Source organism: Sorex fumeus, unplaced genomic scaffold (genome assembly GCF_029834395.1).
Source record: "Sorex fumeus unplaced genomic scaffold, SorFum_2.1 ptg000037l, whole genome shotgun sequence".
Lineage (NCBI taxonomy): Eukaryota > Metazoa > Chordata > Mammalia > Eulipotyphla > Soricidae > Sorex > Sorex fumeus.
In genome coordinates this window covers 15318962-15337959 of record NW_026606094.1, presented here as the reverse complement: position 1 = coordinate 15337959, position 18998 = coordinate 15318962, and the positions used below count along the sequence as shown (strand labels likewise).

General features: G+C 38.2%; 1 protein-coding gene across 1 annotated transcript in view; it reads left to right on the top strand.

The window, feature by feature from the left end:
- MET (MET proto-oncogene, receptor tyrosine kinase) overlaps positions 1 to 18998 on the top strand; it is a 129889-nt gene that overhangs the window by 91041 nt on the left and 19850 nt on the right. Inside the window, exons 7-14 of the mRNA XM_056118305.1 lie at positions 228 to 330; positions 435 to 571; positions 1375 to 1536; positions 2476 to 2575; positions 9406 to 9624; positions 15685 to 15831; positions 17837 to 17993; positions 18182 to 18322. Coding sequence (XP_055974280.1) covers positions 228 to 330; positions 435 to 571; positions 1375 to 1536; positions 2476 to 2575; positions 9406 to 9624; positions 15685 to 15831; positions 17837 to 17993; positions 18182 to 18322 — 1166 coding nt within the window. The remainder of the gene's footprint in view (positions 1 to 227; positions 331 to 434; positions 572 to 1374; positions 1537 to 2475; positions 2576 to 9405; positions 9625 to 15684; positions 15832 to 17836; positions 17994 to 18181; positions 18323 to 18998) is intronic.

Below are 18998 nucleotides of genomic sequence, written 5' to 3'. Positions count from 1 at the left end.
TAATAATTTTTATTTTGTCAGTATGAATGCTACAATATGGTCAATACAAACTTTATCATAATGACACAGAATTAGTTACATAAACTGTTAGTTCTCTTTCTTACCATGAATCTGCTTGTTATTCACAGTAGTCACCTAGCAATTTAAAGTTAATGTCCTTGCAGATAGAATAGGCAAACCAGAAAATGCCTTTGAATTTATAACATACTGAACTTTGGCTTTTTCAGGTTGAAATGCACAGTTGGTCCTTCAGTCAGTGAACATTTTAATATGTCACTAACTGTTTCAAATGGTCGAGAGGCTGCACAATATAGTACATTTTCTTATGTTGTAAGTATAAGTATTATTCTTATGAATAAATATATTTGTTAATTAATCTTTTAATTCTAAATACATTAACAAGATATTCTATTTTGTTTTTCTCTCCCATTCAGGATCCTGTAATAACAAGTATTTCTCCAAGTTATGGTCCTCAGACTGGCAGTACTTTACTTACTCTAACTGGAAAATACCTCAACAGTGGAAATTCTAGACACATTTCAATTGGTGGAAAAACGTGTACCCTAAAAAGGTGTGGTAAACTTTCATGGCACTGACCTATTGGATTAATATTTGTACTAGTAAACTGAGGGAAATTATGTCTTTAACTTGTGAAGAAAAATCAAAATGTTTATTTCCTGCTGACTGAAATTTCTCCCTCCCAAATGCTGAGGACCGGAAAGATAGCACATGGGTTAAGGTGCTTGCCTTGCATGTGACTGACCCCTTTTCAATCCACGCCACTGCCAGGTGTGACCCCCAAACACACACCCACATGCATATACCCCACACACAAAAGTCTAAATCTGTCTATTAACCACTATTGATTTTCCTGTCCCTCCCATATTCTTTAATAATTCCATTTCTAGATTTATTTTTATATCTACTTCCTCTGTTGTCAAGTATTAGTATCCCAGATATGATATGAGCTGTGATTTCTGATCATTGACAATGAATTAATTAGCAATTTTGTTGGAAAGAAAAAGATTTACAATTAGACTAATTAAATTTGGAGAGAGGAAAAAGGAATAACAGAGAGACAGGATTGGGAAGGTGGTTCTGTTTCTTGCAGTTCAATGTATTCAAATTGTAAAAGACTCTAGAAATTGCTTAAGAACCTCAAATGTTTTAAGGTCAAAGACGATTTGCCTACAAAACAAGCTGTTTGGGATGCAGTTGAATGTAAACTGCCTGCATCAGAATGAGCTTTTTTTGTAGACAACAACAGGAAAATCTCATTTAGAAACCATTGAGTGGTACCCTTTTGATTATGAATGTAATTCTTAACTGTGTGTATCTTTAATAGCCACAGTTCTTAATTTTTTTTAAATTCAGTGTGTCAGATAGCACTCTCGAGTGTTATACCCCAGCCCAAACCACTTCAACTGAGTTTCCGGTTAAACTGAAAATTGACTTAGCCAACCGAGAGACAGACAGCTTCAGTTACCGCGATGACCCCATTGTCTATGAAATTCACCCAACCAAATCTTTTATCAGGTGAGTAAAAGCTTCTAATGGGTATAAGAAAATAATGAACATAACATGATTTTCCCATCAAGTTGTCAAGAAGAATTGTCATTTTGTCTCTGACTTAACTGTAGTATTGCTTTTGAAGGCTGTCTTTCTAATTTAGGAGTGATAACTACATTTAGATTCTGAGTACAAATTGCTTTTTTTCAATGCTGGTCCATGCCAAGAAGCATTTTACCCTGTTCTGTTACATTTTAAATAGATTTTAGTAAAGCAATTGAATGTGGCTCCATAAGATTTATATACTTATTACAAACTTGTCAATTCCACACTAACCTTAGTGCCCAGTGTGAAATCATACTTTTTTTCTTCATTCTTCATTGTACTTTTGCATTACTGCTTTACACCAGCTTTTCATATTCCCTTTAAATCACTATCTCATTGGATCCTGTTCAGTTTGCCTTGTTTTCATTATTTTAGTGAAACATTCACAGTTAAGTTTGATTTTTGAGAAAAATATTATTTTTCATATTCACTGAATAAAAAAGGTTAATGCAGAGCTGGAGATATAGTACAGGAAGTAGGGCATTTTCCTTGAATGCAGCCAGCATGGGTCAATTCCCAGGACCCCATATGGTTCCTTTGAGCACCTTCAGGACTGATCCCAGAGTTCAGAGCCAGGAGTAAGCCCTGAGCATTGCTCATTGTGCCCCCCCCCCCAAAAAAAAAAAACCAAACGAAGATAAATGCTTTTCTTTAGCTTGTGTAATATGAATTTGAATTCATATTTATATATGAATCAAAGATTCATATAACTAAACAAAATATTTCCAGAAAATGAATTACCACGAAACTTCAATGTCACTTGGCAATCTCTACATGTGATTTAATTTTACTTCTTCCCTAAAAGACAAGACAGGGAAAGAACCTCTTCAGTCATACTACTTTTCTGTTTTCCCTTACCAGTGGTGGGAGCACAATAACAGGTGTTGGAAAAAATCTGAATTCGGTTAGTGTCCTGAGAATGGTGATAACTGTAAACGAAGCAGGAAGGAACTTTACAGTGGTAAGTCCTCTGGGCTTCAAAATGCTTTATCTGCCTCTGCCTGTGCCTCTAGGGGTACTTGGAACATTTCAGTTTCACTTTTAGTGTTTGCTTGTCATCTTCCCCATAGCATAGGTCAAGTAGTAAATTGCTGGAGCGATAGCACAGTGGGTAGGGCGTTCGCCTTAAAAGCGGCCAACATGGCCGACCCGAGTTCGATTCCTCCGCCCCTCTCGGAGAGCCCGGCAAGCTACCGAGAGTATTCGATATGCCAGACACAGTAACAACAAAGTCTCCAATGGAGACGTTACTGGGCCCGCTCGAGCAAATCGACGATCAACGGGAGGGCCTTTACCTTTACCTTTAACAACTGACGTTCTCTGGTGTCCAGCTAACATTGTGAAAACACACATACACTTACAGAAATATTTATCCACAAGTGATGATTACCAATTCAGTAGCGTTTTGTTACTATTGTTGCTATTTTTTTTTTTAGAATTTAGCATCATGTTTAACTAATTCAATCTGATATTGGAAAACCTTTACTTCCCATTTATAAGAGCACTACTACCAGGAGTCCAGTATGCAGTTTAGCATGTCTAATTCATTTAATCCCATTTGAAAAACCCTTGATTTCTGGCAACTTTTGTAGAATTCCGTTATCTAAGAGCACTGTAGCAGGAGTCCAGATAATATCTTTTCCATAGATCTTGCCACCTGATCAAGGAAGACCTCAAAGAGAGAAGAGCAGAAGTACTGGTAGATGCGGCAGAAGCCGAGAAAAGTATTCGTAACGCCCGCTTGTCCTTCGCCAACTATAAGACCAAGATGACTGCCCTCCGACGTACTGATGGATCCATCACATCCTCCAGAATGGCAATGGAGAAGATTATCCATGACTTCTACTCAAATCTCTTCAATAGCCATGTCCACTTGCCGACATACCAAATTCCACAGGATGGATATGTCGTTCCCAACGTTCTCCCTTCCGAAATCCGACACGCCATTTCGTCGGTAAAGAAACAAACAGCACCTGGCCCAGACAAGGTCAGACCTAAACACCTGAAGAACCTGCCGTCAGTACTCATCAATACACTGGCTCGACTCTTCGCTCGCTACCTGTCTGAATGCAAGGTTCCGTCCCAATGGAAAACCAGCAGGACTGTACTACTGTTCAAGAAGGGAGACATCCATGACATTGGCAACTATCGCCTGATCTGCCTATTGTCTGTCATCTACAAGTTGTTCACTCAAGTCATCCTAAATAGGATTGGCAGAACACTAGATGAAGGACAACCATGCGAGCAAGCCGGGTTCCGCAAAGGATTCAGCACCATCGACCATATCCACACGATAACCAAGCTCATTGAGGTTTCTCGGGACTTCAAGATGCCGCTCTGTTTAACATTCATTGATTTAAAGAAGGCCTTTGATTCTGTTGAGACGGAAGTGGTCATTGAAGCCCTAGCCAATCAGGGCATTCAAGCCCAATACATCAGGATTCTCCGTGAGCTATATTGCGGATTCACTACCAGGATCTCACCATTCTACAAAGAAGTGATCGTTGATGTCAAGAGAGGGGTGCGGCAGGGTGATACCATTTCACCGAAACTCTTCAATGCCACCCTTGAGAACATCATGCGACGACTAGAATGGGAAGGAATGGGAGTGAAGATAGATGGTCGGCAACTACACCACCTCCGCTTTGCTGATGACATTGTTTTAATAACACCAAACATCAGCCAAGCGGCACAAATGCTGGCCGACTTTGACCGTGAGTGTGGAAAGGTAGGACTACAGCTAAATCTTACGAAGACAATGTTTATGAGAAACAGCCTTGTTCCTGATGCCCCATTCGCTCTCAATGGAACGACCATCTCCGAATGCAACAGCTATGTGTACCTAGGTCGAGAGGTCAACATGACAAATGACCTGGCACCCTAGCTTCGCAGGAGGAAGAGAGCGGCTTGGAACACCTTCAAGAACGTCGAAGAAATAGCTAAGAGGATGAAGAACCTCCGGCTCCGGGCACATCTCTTTGATTCCACTGTTCTTCCTGCATTAACATATGCCTCAGAGATCTGGGCCCTACGCAAACAAGATGAGAACACTATTCAGGTCTCCCAAAGAAGAATAGAAAGAGCTATGCTTGGAATATCACGTTTCACTCAAATGAGAGAAAGAATCCGGAGTTCTGACATCCGTTGACGATCAAGAATCATTTGCTGTCTCATTTGCCAAGGTGTCGAAAATCAGATGGGATGGTCACGTAATGAGATTTAAAGACACCACTGGACTAGAGCTGTTACCGACTGGATTCCACGGGATGTCAAAAGACCGCGTGGCCGCCCACTTACCAGATGGTCAGACTTCTTCGTCAAGATCCTGAACAATTGGTTTGAGGCCCTTCATGTTCCCGGAGCGAACAGATGCCATTGGGCTACAGTAGCACGCGACAGGGACAAATGGAGACGTTACTGGCGCCTGCTCAAGCAAATCGAGGACTAACGGGAAGTTAAGTGATAAGTGATTAAGATCTTGCCAGAAAAAGTGCTAGAACAATTCTGCGGATGTAATTTAAAGTTTTTTTATAACAATAGTCTGATCAGATTCCTTTCCTTAAAACACAACCTCAGGGGCTGGAGCGATAGTACATTGGGTAGGGTGTTTGCCTTCCACGCAGCCAACCCGAGTTCAATCCCCCAGCAACCCATATGGTCCCCCAAGCACTGCCAGGGGTAATTCCTGAGTGCAGAGCCAGGAGTCACCCCTGAGTATCGCTGGGTGTGACCCCCCCCCCCCAAAAAGCAAAAAAATAAATAAAACACGACCTCAAACCTTCTGCACATTCCTTAACATTCATTCTGTCCTGTTAACTGTCCTGTTGTTGCTATTTTGATTTGGGGGCTACCTCTAGCGATGTTGCCAGCTACTCTTAGCTCAATGTTCAAGGTGTTGTGAATGAAGACATGACCTCCAACTCATTGCTGCTATAACCCCCACCCCCAGCCTTAAGCAATGTTTATAGACAGTACCTGAGGCCATGAGTGAGTTTGCGCTCCATTGCCACCACATGCACTGAGTGTAATCCTGGCACTGCTGCTGTTTGTGACCAGCAGCTCTGCTGTCAGAGATCCTAGTACCATAAGACAGAATGCTGTGAAAGCACCACAACTAAATGAGTGTAACAGCCTGCAAGCACCATAGCAAACACTGCAGCCCAATCTGCAGCCCCTGGTGAGCATCACAATCAAATCTGTGTGCTCCCCCCATCATAACCACAGAAACAACAGAGGAATGGAAAAGGGATGCTTAAAAAATGGGACTAATGCAAATTATGTCAGTTCCTATCTTCTATTTAAAAAAAAAACCATAGACTGTGTGGTTTAGACACCACTTATTTTCTATATTTCTGGAGGCTGGTGAGGGAGGGAAGGCGGGAGGATAGGATTGAGATATCAACAGGTATCAGGCATTTCTGACGAAGTTGTTGCTCTTCCTGGTCTGATAGTCACTCACTACACCATCACTTGGCAGAAAGAGGAAAGGGAAGCAAGCTCTCTTTGTCTGCTCCTGTTAGGGGACTGATCTCAGAGAATCCTAAAGCCCCACCTCCAAGTACCATTACATCAGGGTTCCAGTTTCACATAAGAATTCTGGAGAGATGCAAACATTTTTTTTCTTATTATTTTCCTATTCATTCTGTTTTAAAGCACCATAAATGAACAAGCCCTCTGTTTTAATAAAATCCCTGGATAAAACCTTTAATCTTGCAATATCTTTGTCTGTCTAATTCACAGGCACAGGATGTTTTCTCCTCCCCTTCTTATCACTCTTCTTATCCCTTTGTTAGCATATTATCAAGCAATAAGAAAGAGCGTTGGAATACTTATTCCCTAGAGTATGCATGGTTTGTTTTTTAATGTTTCCTCTCTTTCCTTCTTTTATTTCTAATGTCAGTCAAAATTTAAATGAATGCCTCCTGAAAAGTGACCTGGAGAGATAGCCCAGCAGGCTAAGTACATGCTCTACATTGAGGGAGGTTCAGAGTCAACATTTTCTCCGCAGCACACAGCCAACAATAGCCCCTCCAAGCATGCCCACTTGCATACTAAAACAAAACAAAAAAAAATTTCAAAGTGACCACTTTGTGCTCTAACAAATAATAAATTATGTCACATTAAAATGGTGCTTTTAGTTTAGCGCCTAGGAAAATTGAATTATTTGCAAATATTTCATATCTTTGTTGCTTTTTTTAAGTCAGTTATCGACCAATCTAGTTGGACTTGTGCACTACACTTAGAATCAAAGTTTCAAATGCCCCCTCTCAAGCAGGGTCTTGATTGGGCAGGTGATAGATTAAATTACAGCACTCCCTTTCACTTTTCCCATCCAACGTTTCTCGAAGACTAACGCCACAGTGTTCTTTAATTACAAAAACCAATTTGGGGCTAAAAATGTCAAGCCAGATCACAAAACAATAAGGTCATCTCAAATGAGATTTTTCTTGACCTTCTCAATCAGCCACATTGCATCACCTCGAAGAGTGTTATTAGATTTTTATCATATTCCTGAGAGATTGTACTCCAGGGAGTCACCTCATGAAGTAGAAAGCTTTGAAACCAATCCCCTCACACATGGCCACAAACAAAGTTAGGATACCACTGCTATTAATTTAAAGGGCATCACTTCTCCACAACCAAGCTAAACATTGTTCAATAACCAAATCAGATTAACCATAAAAGTAACTCTCTTGAGTGTGAGCTGAGACGTTTTAGAGTAGAAATCTGAGAAACTGTTACTGTTTTAATTTATTCTATACTATTAAAAGTGACTAGATGACATGTAGCACTCCTGGTTTTTATTCATTTGTAATCAAATATTTATTTAAAAACTTTCTACGTGTGAAATATAAGACTCACATACCCCAAAGAAAGATTCAAACAATGGTAGAAGAAGAAAATCTTACATATGTTTACATATCTGGTAGTAAATAGATCTGTTGTTTTAGACCCAAGTGTACTAGTACAATAAAACTATGCACTAGAATTGGATAAGAATGAAAACTTCGTTGGGCCTTTTTCCCTATTGTTTGTGAAAACTAGTTCATAAAGACATGTGCATTCCTTCAAGATTCCCTGCTGCTTATAGAATTTGAAGCTGACTATGATGAATTGAACCCATACATTTTTAACTAATAAAGCTTCATGATCAGGTTGGACTTAGATGTGTTGATCTAGCTACAACAATTTTTTTAAGTCCAACAAACTGGGGTCTTTTTATATAAAAATGCTAATTGCTTTCTTAACGAAATGTATATTATTGTTATTGTCATTATGTCTCAGAAGCCAGGAGCTTACTGAGTTCATAGTTCATAGTTTATAGTTCATAGCTTAAGTTCATAGTTTTACATAGAAAATTACATAGAAAATTGTTGTGTAAAATTGTTTTACATAGAAAATTGTTGTGATCATAATAAAATTGTGTTTATGACAAAGAGTTGTTTATGACAAAGAGTTTATGACAAGATGACAAAGAGTTAATATGACTTTAATGTAAGTATAATATTCATATCTTTACTAAATTATTATATCACTTTTCCAAATACACCTACAGTATACACTTTAAATGTAGGATAATTTTTAAATTCTTTTTAAAAGAAAATATTAAATGCCCAACTTTGTTTGTGCTTTTTATGTATATCCTGAGTTCTTTTTCTATTGTGGACATAAGTAATTGTTTTATCTCCAACTATACTTGTCAAAGAAAAAGGAAATCTAAGGGATGTTGTTGCTTGTTTGTCTTTTCCTTGGGGGAAAAAAACTCAACCATTTAACCTTAAATGTGCCACTTTCTGTTGCTGGCTTAGTCGAAGCACAATCAAGAGGAAACCACATTTTCCAAACTTCCATAAATCAGAATTCCAAAGGGGAATATTTGAAATGAGAGATGAAAGGGCATGAAGTAATAATAGCAGAGCCTTTGTCACATAGAGAGCGTAGGAAAAGGCTTGTCAGTGTAGAATACAGTGTGAGCAAAAAGCCTTGTAGCATAAGAGTAAGACAGTTTTGGAGCCATGACCTAGGATTACTGTTTCCCTCTCTGCTGCTCAAAGCTGTGTGATATTGTCTGATGATGGAAGCTCAAAAAAAAAAAAAAAAAACCTCTGTTTCTTCAACTGTAAAATATGGTAATCAAGTACCTTCCTCGGCGGATTATTATGAGAAATAAATGACACTGACTTGGTTCTTTGCGCAAAACCTAGACTTAATATTTGAGAGCTTAAACTCCTCTAAACAAAATGACCTTATTGCATAGTAAAGCATAATATAATATTAACTGTGTAATAACTGGCAAAGTGCTTTATCATGTGGCACTCATGGTGAAAAACATTTCTGCCTTACTTTCCTAAATGAGGGAACTTTCTAAGTAAGAGGTTGGCCTGAGTTTTCAAAGCTTGGGTTAGAATCAGTTTGTGAATTAGGACTTGTAAGATTCTGAAGTCCAGATCCCAAACTGCCATCGCTGTTTCCTCAAACAAGAGGGCTGTCCCTCCAAGTGACTGGCCTGACTTCTTAATGGAAACCAGCGTGATGGAAAGAACTACCTTCATTTGGAACAATATCATTTATTCCTGAAAGAGAACCCCTATGTTCCTTTAAGGACTGAATTGTATAGACAATTTTACATCATGTTTCCAGGAATGTGTTCTTCAATAGTAAGTAAAGTGGAGAATTTTTCAGAAGCCACATTTTTGATTGATCATCTGAAGCAGTGAAATGTGAACATTATTGTTGTTGAAAACATTGAGCTTTATGCTGCTTACAGTGGGTAATTGTGTTTTACTATAGGCATGTCAACATCGCTCTAATTCAGAGATAATCTGCTGTACAACTCCTTCACTGCAACAGCTGAATCTGCAGCTCCCCCTGACAACCAAGGCCTTTTTCATGTTAGATGGGATCTATTCCAAATACTTTGATCTCGTTTATGTACATAATCCCGTGTTTAAGCCTTTTGAAAAGCCAGTGAGGATCTCAATAGGCAATGAAAATGTACTGGAAATTAAGGTAAGTAATGCATAAAATGCTCTCTTAAATCATCAACTTGCATTTAATTGACTTCACAGCTAGGAGAATAGAATTTTTGTACTTGGTCATTATATCTTTTAGTACATTAGCAAATATATAAGCTCAGAAAAACAAATCTTTGGAGCATTAGACTAAAAGGTAAGTGTAATCGTGAACTGCTTTTTAATGAAGCATTTAAAAACTCTTCCTTGTGTGTATGTTATAAAGTAGCAAATGTGGGACACAAATCTGTTAAATAGGCTACTGGGGATGCATTATCCCACTGATGTTATATATTCTCTGGACACCTAAATGTGTTCATTATAAGATAAAAGGGAAAAGCCATGAAAGTAAATGCATCAAATGTCCTTCTGTGCTTCCTTGTAAAACTTGGAATTTTGTATCTGGGTATGATCATCTCTGAGATGATTTGTAAACGGAGCTGAATTGCCTCTACCTTAGGAATACGTTCCCATTAGCTTTTGACTGCAATTGAATCAGAGGATACCAGATCATCTTTTCTAACCCAGATTGTTGGAAACAACACTGAGGCCCTGACTGGTTCCATGGTCAAACCAAAAAACACTATCCTCCCATTGTTCATCGATTTGCTCGAGCGGGCTCAGTAATATCTCCAGTTTGAGACGTGTTCTTACTGTGTTTGGCTTATTGAATACGTCACGGGTAGCTTGCCAGGCTCTGCCATGAGGGCGACATACTCTTGGTAGCTTGCTGGGCTCTCCGAGAGGGGCGGAGGAATCGAACCTGGCTCCGCCAAACTGGCTGCGCGCAAGGCAAATGCCCTCCCACTGTGCTATCGCTCCAGCCATGGTCACAAGTGATAAAACATTGGCAGCACAGAAACTAAACTACAGTGCTCTCGTGTCGATTTAATCACATTTATTTCAGTAACTAATAAGACAGGTAAAATGATTGGAACTTCAACTACCTAAAGCCACAGTCTCTGAAAACAGTAAATCATCCTTCTTTGTGTTGTTTTCAACAGACAGAACTTTTTCCCTGAAAAATAGCCTGACTGCAGATATGAACACCACCAATAGCATAGCACATGTTGAAATGTAAGCGCCTGTTAAATTGTCTCCATCGAAGTAAATGCTACTGATTTTTTTTGCCTTTTCCACAAGATTTTATCTCCTACCAAATGCTCTCGTTCACACTCATACAATTTACTAACCTCGCAATTGTGTTTTGTACAATAATTAAGCAAGCCCAGCATGAAATTAAATGGAAGCTTGCTTCAATGAGCAGTGTGTTTACCGCTGCAGTGTTCTTTCATGTGCTTCTTTAATTAGTTTTAGAAAGGGAGAAAGAGTTTTTATCACTTCTTTTCCTCATTCAATAAAACTAATCTAGTGTGGCCTTTTGCTTTTAACAATTACTGTGTTTACCATTTGAAAGATACCATTTGGTTTTTCTTGATGAAAACAAAGGTTTGTTTGCAAATATTTTTAAGTCCAGATAAACCTCATTTTTCTATTCCTGTGTCTGCCAGGAAGGATTAGAAAAAAATGATTTTTATTTACCCTTTCAAGCACAGTCATATATAAAGGATAAAAAATGCTTTCATTTTTTAAATAAATTAAATGCCCATTACTTAATGTCCTACAAAATTGTTGGACTAAGAAAAATATGAATTGGCATGTTCCTCAAATGTTCAGTACTGTTTCAAACATGACCTACTTGGTCTCTAGAAACAAACCCCAAATACTTTCCTTTATGGCCTTTTTACTGAAAGACTATAACCTCTAACAAAGTATGTAGCACCTGCCATATCATAGTATGACAATAGAGGAGGAAGAGGGAAGTTTAGGGGCTACTTTGAATCATAATTCAATCCTACTATTTTCATTATGTGTAAGAGGAAATCTTAAACATATTAGATGCCACCAGACTCCACACCAGGCTGTTTTTACTTGGTGCACCCCAGAAGGGGGTGGGTGAGAGCCTTCCCCGCCCCTAGGGACCCAGCTTCAGCAACCGACCTCCACTATCCAACCGCCGCCACACTCAAGGCCGCTTTCCAGACACATCATAAGACACTTCTTACCCATTTTCCACAATTACCACACCATATTTGATGGGGTTGAGATAGTAGGCAACAAGTCATAGAGAGAAATATATAAACATATGCCTCTTGGAGAGCCTGGCAAGCTACAGAGAGTATCCCACCCACACAGTCAGAGCCTGGCAAGCTCCCTGTGACATATTTGATATGCCAAAAACAGTAATGGCAACAGGTCTCATTCCCCTGACTCTGAAGGAGCCTCCAGTCATTGGGAAAAGATGAGTAAGAAGAGACTGGCAAAATATCAGAGCTGGGAGGAATAGAGACATTACTGACGCCCACTCGAATAAATCAGTGAACAATAGGATGACAGTGATACAGTGACAGTGATAAGAGGAAATCTAAGAAGATACATGTTTGATAGCAGTTTCTGAGGCCTATCGCATTAAAAAACTCTGCCTTTGTAGTAAAGGCAAGAAAAGAAAAGGTAGGCCAGGATATTGCATCGTGGAGGCCACTGTGGGTTTAATTCCCTGCACCTGAGTAAGGGAAAGAGAGAGACACACATACACAGAGACAGAAGAGCAGGGAGAGAGGGGAAAGAGAGAGATAAGAGTGGAGAAAGCCTTCTTTGAACAAGCAAAGGATGTTTTGTAATCCAAAGAAAGGATACCATTTTATTTCATGTTGTGCTTGTTCCATTACCATTCAAAACATGAGTGTGAAGTATATTTGTATTCCATCAGTGAAAGCCCTATGGAGAGAGTCATGTGTTTAGAGGGAGATTTGCTCTTCTTGCCAAGAAGAGTTCATGCTCCTCAAGCAGCCATGCATGCAAGAATTCCTTGGCTAAAAAGATATTATGATCATTTCCAGCCCTAGCTTTAAGAATTGCCTCAGTCAGCAGTTGGCCCAATGACTACTACACCATGACCAAAAAGGTCAGCCAAGTTTAGAAGAGGAGTATGTAGTAAGAGACCAAAGCTCAGTTGTTCCTCAAAATGAAACAGAAAACCCCATGAATGTGGGAGATGGTTTATGACCAAGGCTTCAAGTCACCCTGGACCAGTTGTGGGTCATCAGAAGGAGATCTCTCTTTGAGAAGACATATGGCAGCTTATTCCTCTTTCAACAGCAGCTCATGTTTGTGTGAAACGCTAGCTAACACTTGAACATATTTCATCTGAGATTCCTATGGATCTTTGATGTGAGGAGATTCATGATGATTATCCTAGTTTATTCATTTATAGACAAGTAAATGGAGGGATGGAAAGAATAGATGTTTTTTCTTGTAAATAGTAGAGAGTGGGCTCAAGTTTCTTGATTTCAGCTTTGGTGGTCTCATAATTGCAGTCATTTTAAAAATAACTCATTTAATGTATACCAAAACACCTTTCATAATAAAAAAACACTTTATGTCATATAGTACATTGACATTTGTGCAATTATTTAAGCACAAATATCTAAAATTAAATTCTGTCTAAGGAAGGCTCATATTTTCCATAATTACTTTATGACTTGTTGATGCATGACCATGTTTCATTGTACAATATTTAATGCTGGATCGACAACTGCATGCTATTCCCCTGGAGGCTTTCTTAAGCATATTGATGAGACTTAGTGATAGAAAGTTTTCTGAAGTCCAAGCTCTACTTAGCCCTAGCATTTAATTGCCTGGTCAGGTCGGCCAAGTATCCCTGACTGTGATCCCCAGTTCTATGAGCATTACTTAGGGAGGAGATAGAAAGACTATAGTTAGCCTGGAAACTTTTTCCTAAAATGCTTTTTACCATCCAGTGGAACTTAGGAAGTCTCCTAAGATTCTTTGGCCTGGTTTCCAAACCAAAGGTTTCCAATCTTATGTATAAAATGTCAGTTGTCCCCCTTACCCCATCACTAACAAGGCTGATTTTCTCCTGCCAGGAGCCCCTGGTTTTGGACTCTTGCCTGTCTGCATCCTGCTACTTTATAGCCTTAGCTGACTTTTTCAGAGTCCCTTGTAGGGACACCAGGCTGTATGAAAATTTTCAGGGTCCTTCCAAATCTAAGTCTATGTTTCACATTCTGTCCACTTCCACTCCCATATGGCCTGTAAGCAGCTCAGACTTAAGTCCACAGGTCTGAATCTGAATCCTAGACAGAAAGGAAGCATCATACCCGACCAGAGTTGACGAAGAAAAGATAAAAAATATTGATGGTCATTAGCTTCACTTTAGAGAGGCATTGAGTGTAAGATTACAGAGAGAAGAAACTCTTGTTCATCTTTATATTCCCAGTATCAGAATTGTGTCTAACACACAGTAGAGGGTGAGTTGAATTTGCAGCAAATGAAACTTGATTTGCTTAATGACCTAGATCCTTCTTGAACCCTCATTATCAGTGTGAAAAGCTGGAATGACAGTAAAGACCTGCCCCCTCCAGGAGGGCGTCTTTACAGAATAAAACCATACGAAGATTATTAGGACACTGAACCGTTCTCTGTGTGTAGAAGATTAAAAAACAGAAATTTTCTACATCATCTTATTTTAAAATCATTTAAAACCAATGTAATGACTGAAGAACTGAGCCAATTATGTAATACATTTTTCTATTTAACAATGGTTCATGTTAAGTATTAAATACTTGAAAGCAAGAGCGCTAACCATGCATGTTTCTCAACTAGCCCCATAAAGCCGTGTTTATTTCAAGTGATAACATTAGCTTACCCCTATTTGTGTTTTCCTGACTCAGGATCCTCAATTATATTTCAGGGATACTCTTCTGCTATCTTATAGTTTAAACATTTAACAGTTGCACACAAATAGGTATAGGATAGGAATTTGTTATGTAAGTCACCACTTAGCATGTGTCCACAAATAAGCAGACACATTGAAAAGGGCTAAAGTTGTAGAACTGGCTTTGTTTTAGAGAAGACTTTATCTAGCATCATAGGTGTTTCTGGGTCTGAAAATTAGAATTGGAATTGAAAATGCAATATTTCACCCTTCCCCCAGCTTCATTATTATCCAGCAAGCAAGACACATTTTAGTCATTCCCTCATAAATCAAACTCTCCAGCTCTTTAATCTATCTCCTTTGTCATTCTTTGAATTCTCTCCAATATGTGAGTGCCTTTGCCCTCCTCAGACCTAACCAACAAGTTGTCATTTGAAGCCCCAAAGTGACCTATTAGATTTATGTGCTTCTATGTTGAATTGCCCTGTGTGACTAACCTAATTCAATGGTGAACACTTACTGCCTCTAGAAATATCCTAAGGATAGGATTTGCCTATATACAGTTTTTCCTTAAACTCCAGATTCATGTTGTGGAGAAATATTCTCTTCCATCTCCCTGAATAACACCTGAGCTGTCAATCTATTGATATCCAAAGACAATTTATGTGAAAGCAATTTTCCCAGTATTGAAGTTTATCTAAAGTAGCAGTAACTATAGTTATTGCTCTTCATTTGTAAGAAAAATTATGTTTTTATGTAGCTCTTCTCAAAAAGTGTGACTTCTTTAATAAATACCCATTTAAGTCTTGATAGAAGAAATTGCAGTGATGTTAATGATGTTTTTTAATGTTGAATGGTAACTTCAGGTTGCTAAGTATGATAATTTTTTTTAATTTTTCTCTTTGGATTTTTTGGGCATACCCAGAGGTGTAAGTCAAGCCAAGTTTCAGTATAATTGCTTTAGATATTAACAACCAAATCTCTAAATTATTTCTCCTTTACTAATCATCAGTACCCCACTGAAGCCATTCAAAAAGGGCATATTGCTAAGATGTCATTTGAAGTAAGAATGTGAACCATGACTTTCTTTCCTTTTTTCTAAAATCCAGTTCAATGGGAAAACCTATATTGTATGATTCATGACTAATGAATTTCTTGAAAGGGTCATGTTCTTCCAACCACTGAAATTCCAATACAGCCATGTGCCTTGGCAAACACTATAGCAATATGGCTGCTACAATATGTTTATATTCCTTCACAATGTGTAGCGTTCCTGCAAAACTGTGAAGTGTTAATGACCTCTTTTTCTTTTCCTTCTAGGGGAATGATATTGACCCTGAAGCAGTTAAAGGTGAAGTGCTAAAAGTTGGAAATAAGAGCTGTGAGAATATTCACTCATATTCTGAAACTGTTTTATGTACGGTCCCCAATGACCTGCTGAAATTGAACAGCGAGTTAAATATAGAGGTGAGATTCCTATATTCCTCTCATGATGTAAATAAAGATGCCAGTGCAATTATGTTCCTTTCAGGCATAAAGAAAATTATTGTAGCTTATTTATATATTGCTTTAGCTCATTAATTCAGCCTCAGTTCCTGGTTATTATCTTAGAAGAAGTGAGGTTTTTTGTAGTACTGTGTCCTTCTGATACTTTAAGAGCAGGTCTTAAACATTCTTTTTAATCAGACTGAATCTTTTTCATAACAAATTCTTTCTTGTAATTCTCATAAAGGTATGGATCCATCCAAGAGTGTCCCTTGCTCTACGGCTCTCCACACCAGGAAGCCAGAACTAAAATACCATGCTCTCCACTATAATCTCAAGTGCCTGGACCCCATAAGTCAAAGACTATATGGGCTGTGGATGAGATAAAATAAGATTCTATTTCATAGAAACTTCTTCATGTAGACAGCTAAATCAGATCATCTAGAATCAGGGAGAGTAATTCTTTGGTTCTTTTTAGAACAGCTTGTTTGAAATCTAACTTACATAATACCATACAATTTGGTCAGCTTAAGGTTACAGCTCAATAGTTTTTTCCATAATACACTTGTAATTATTTTTATTTTGGCAATATGTAACAGAAAAGTTGCCATTTTAACCATTTTTAGTTTACAGTTTAGGGGCATTTAATTACATTCACAGTGTTGTGCAAACTTCACTGTTCTTCGAATTCCAAAACTTCTTTATCACCCTGAACAGAAGCTCTAATTCCGAGCAGTCACTTTACACTTCCTCTTCTTCCCCAGACTGTGGTAACTGCTAATCTGCTTTCTCTCTTTATGGGTTTGCCTACTCTAGATATTTCGTGTAAGTAGAATAGTATTTATTCTTTTGTGACTGGTTTTATCACTTTGCATGTTTACAAGGTTCAGTGCTGTAAGTAACATCTGTCAGAACTTCATTCCTTTTTATATCCAGTTTTCCACATGAATAGAATATTTTTAACTGTTTATATGTAATAGAATATCACATAAGTATATAAAATATACGTATAATACCACTTTTGCTTAACCAGGAATAAGCTATTTCAAAGATTCAGTATTTAAAAGCATTCAATTCCTAGAGTTTAAAATTCAGAAAGAATATGTACCCTAAGAATCATTGCAGGGTCATAAGCCTCTTCAATGATTTCTTTTATGTATCAAAACTGAAACTACTTTATGAGATTTTATCACCTCACATCAATAATAATCCCACAGGGCTGGAGCAATAGCACAGCAGGTAAGGCGTTTGCCTTGCACATGGCCGACCCGTGTTCGATTCCCATCATCCAATATGGTCCCCTGAGTACCACGAGAGTTAATTCCTGAGTGCAGAGCAAGAAGTAAACCCTGTGCATTGCTGGGTGTGACCCAGAAAGCAAAAAAGAAGAGAAATTCTCCCCATCCTAAAGACAGAATTAATGTCCGACTTTTTCTTTCATTTATTTATTTTTCTTTTATATATTTTATTATAGCATAAATCATTTACGTATCTCCTTCCCTTTTCATATTTTGTTCCTCAAGATCATAGACTTCAGAGGGGCGGAGCAGTACTACAGTGGGTAGACATTTATTTTACATGCGCAGCAGGGTTCAATCTCTGGCACCCCAAATGGTCCCCAAGCCCCACTAAGAGTGGATTTCTGAGCTCAGACACAGCAGTAAGCCCTGAGCACTGCTGGGTTGTGGCCCCCCCAAAAAAAGGAAACAAAAAATCAAACTAGTCATACACTTTTTAAAAAAATCCCTAATACCTAATTGCAAGTACTAACAACTAAGTGGCACATAAGTAGCTCAGGGATCAATAACCCCTAATTATTTAAACACTGAAGCCAAATTAAGTAGTTTAATATTACTCCAAAGGCAATTATACTGCTTCCCAATAGAGATGGCCAGTTAGTGTTCTGAGCCCAGAGAGATTGTGATTCAGCGTTGATGTATTATTTATTTATCAGAACTAACTTCTGGCTTTTCTGTTTTGCTGCTAGTGGAAGCAAGCAGTTTCTTCAACTATTCTTGGAAAAGTTGTAGTTCAACCAGATCAGAATCTCACGGGAATGATTGTTGGTATTGTTTTAATATCAGTAATGCTCTTGCTACTACTTGGCCTTTTCCTGTGGTGGAAAAAGAGAAAGCAAATTAAAGGTACATGGTTTTATTGCTGTTTGTTTTTAAGTCGTGACCTTAATGTAATCATTATAGTTGAAATGTGTCATAGATTCATGTTTGCTCATATGCAATCCATGAAGCCTGTCACCCAAGTCTCTGGGTCAGGGTTTCCTGGGACCCTCAGAATCACATTTTTAACAAGCTCTTTCTCTCTCTGTTTTAAGATCTGGGCAGTGAATTAGTTCGCTATGATGCAAGAGTACACACTCCTCATTTGGATAGGCTTGTAAGTGCCCGAAGTGTAAGCCCAACTACAGAAATGGTTTCAAATGAATCTGTAGACTACAGAGCTACTTTTCCAGAAGGTATATTTTAGTTTGTTGTTCTGAGAAAAACCTGTACAGATACCTCAGAGGGTTGTGGCATTGTTGTTTGTTTTTGGTTTTGCCTTCATACAGTGATAGAATTTTTTTTTTAAAGAATGAAATTTGCACAGAATTACATGACTCATTTTGTAAATGAGTTTATGTGTTGCATTAAATTTTTTAGTCTTTAATCTGTCTTCTCATTAAAAGGTTTACTTTAAAGCCATTTGAGCAAAATTAACTTGTTTATCATCTCAGGACAATGCTAAGCAATTGTGATGGTGCTTTCTTGACTGACGAGGGAAGGCTTAAATTACAACCCCTATCATTTAAATATTTATTATTCATGTAAGTATAAGTTGGGAAGGCTTCCTTTTCTAACCTGTTGATCCTCAAATATTTAATTATACCTTAAATATGCCTTTAAAAGACTGTCAATAAACTATTAGTACATAGCCTTTTACCCACAACAGCCCAGATCTTAAGTGTACAGTACTTTTGAGTCTTATCCATTAAAATCTTCAATTACGTTATTAAAAAGGAGGAGTTAACATCATCTGCTTTACAAAACACTGGGCCTAAAAAAAGGTTGGATTACATCTGTATTGTATCTGCTCTATTATCTTTAGAAGTTACAGGACATGAGTCAAGTGCAAGCATTTTCCTGGTTGAATAT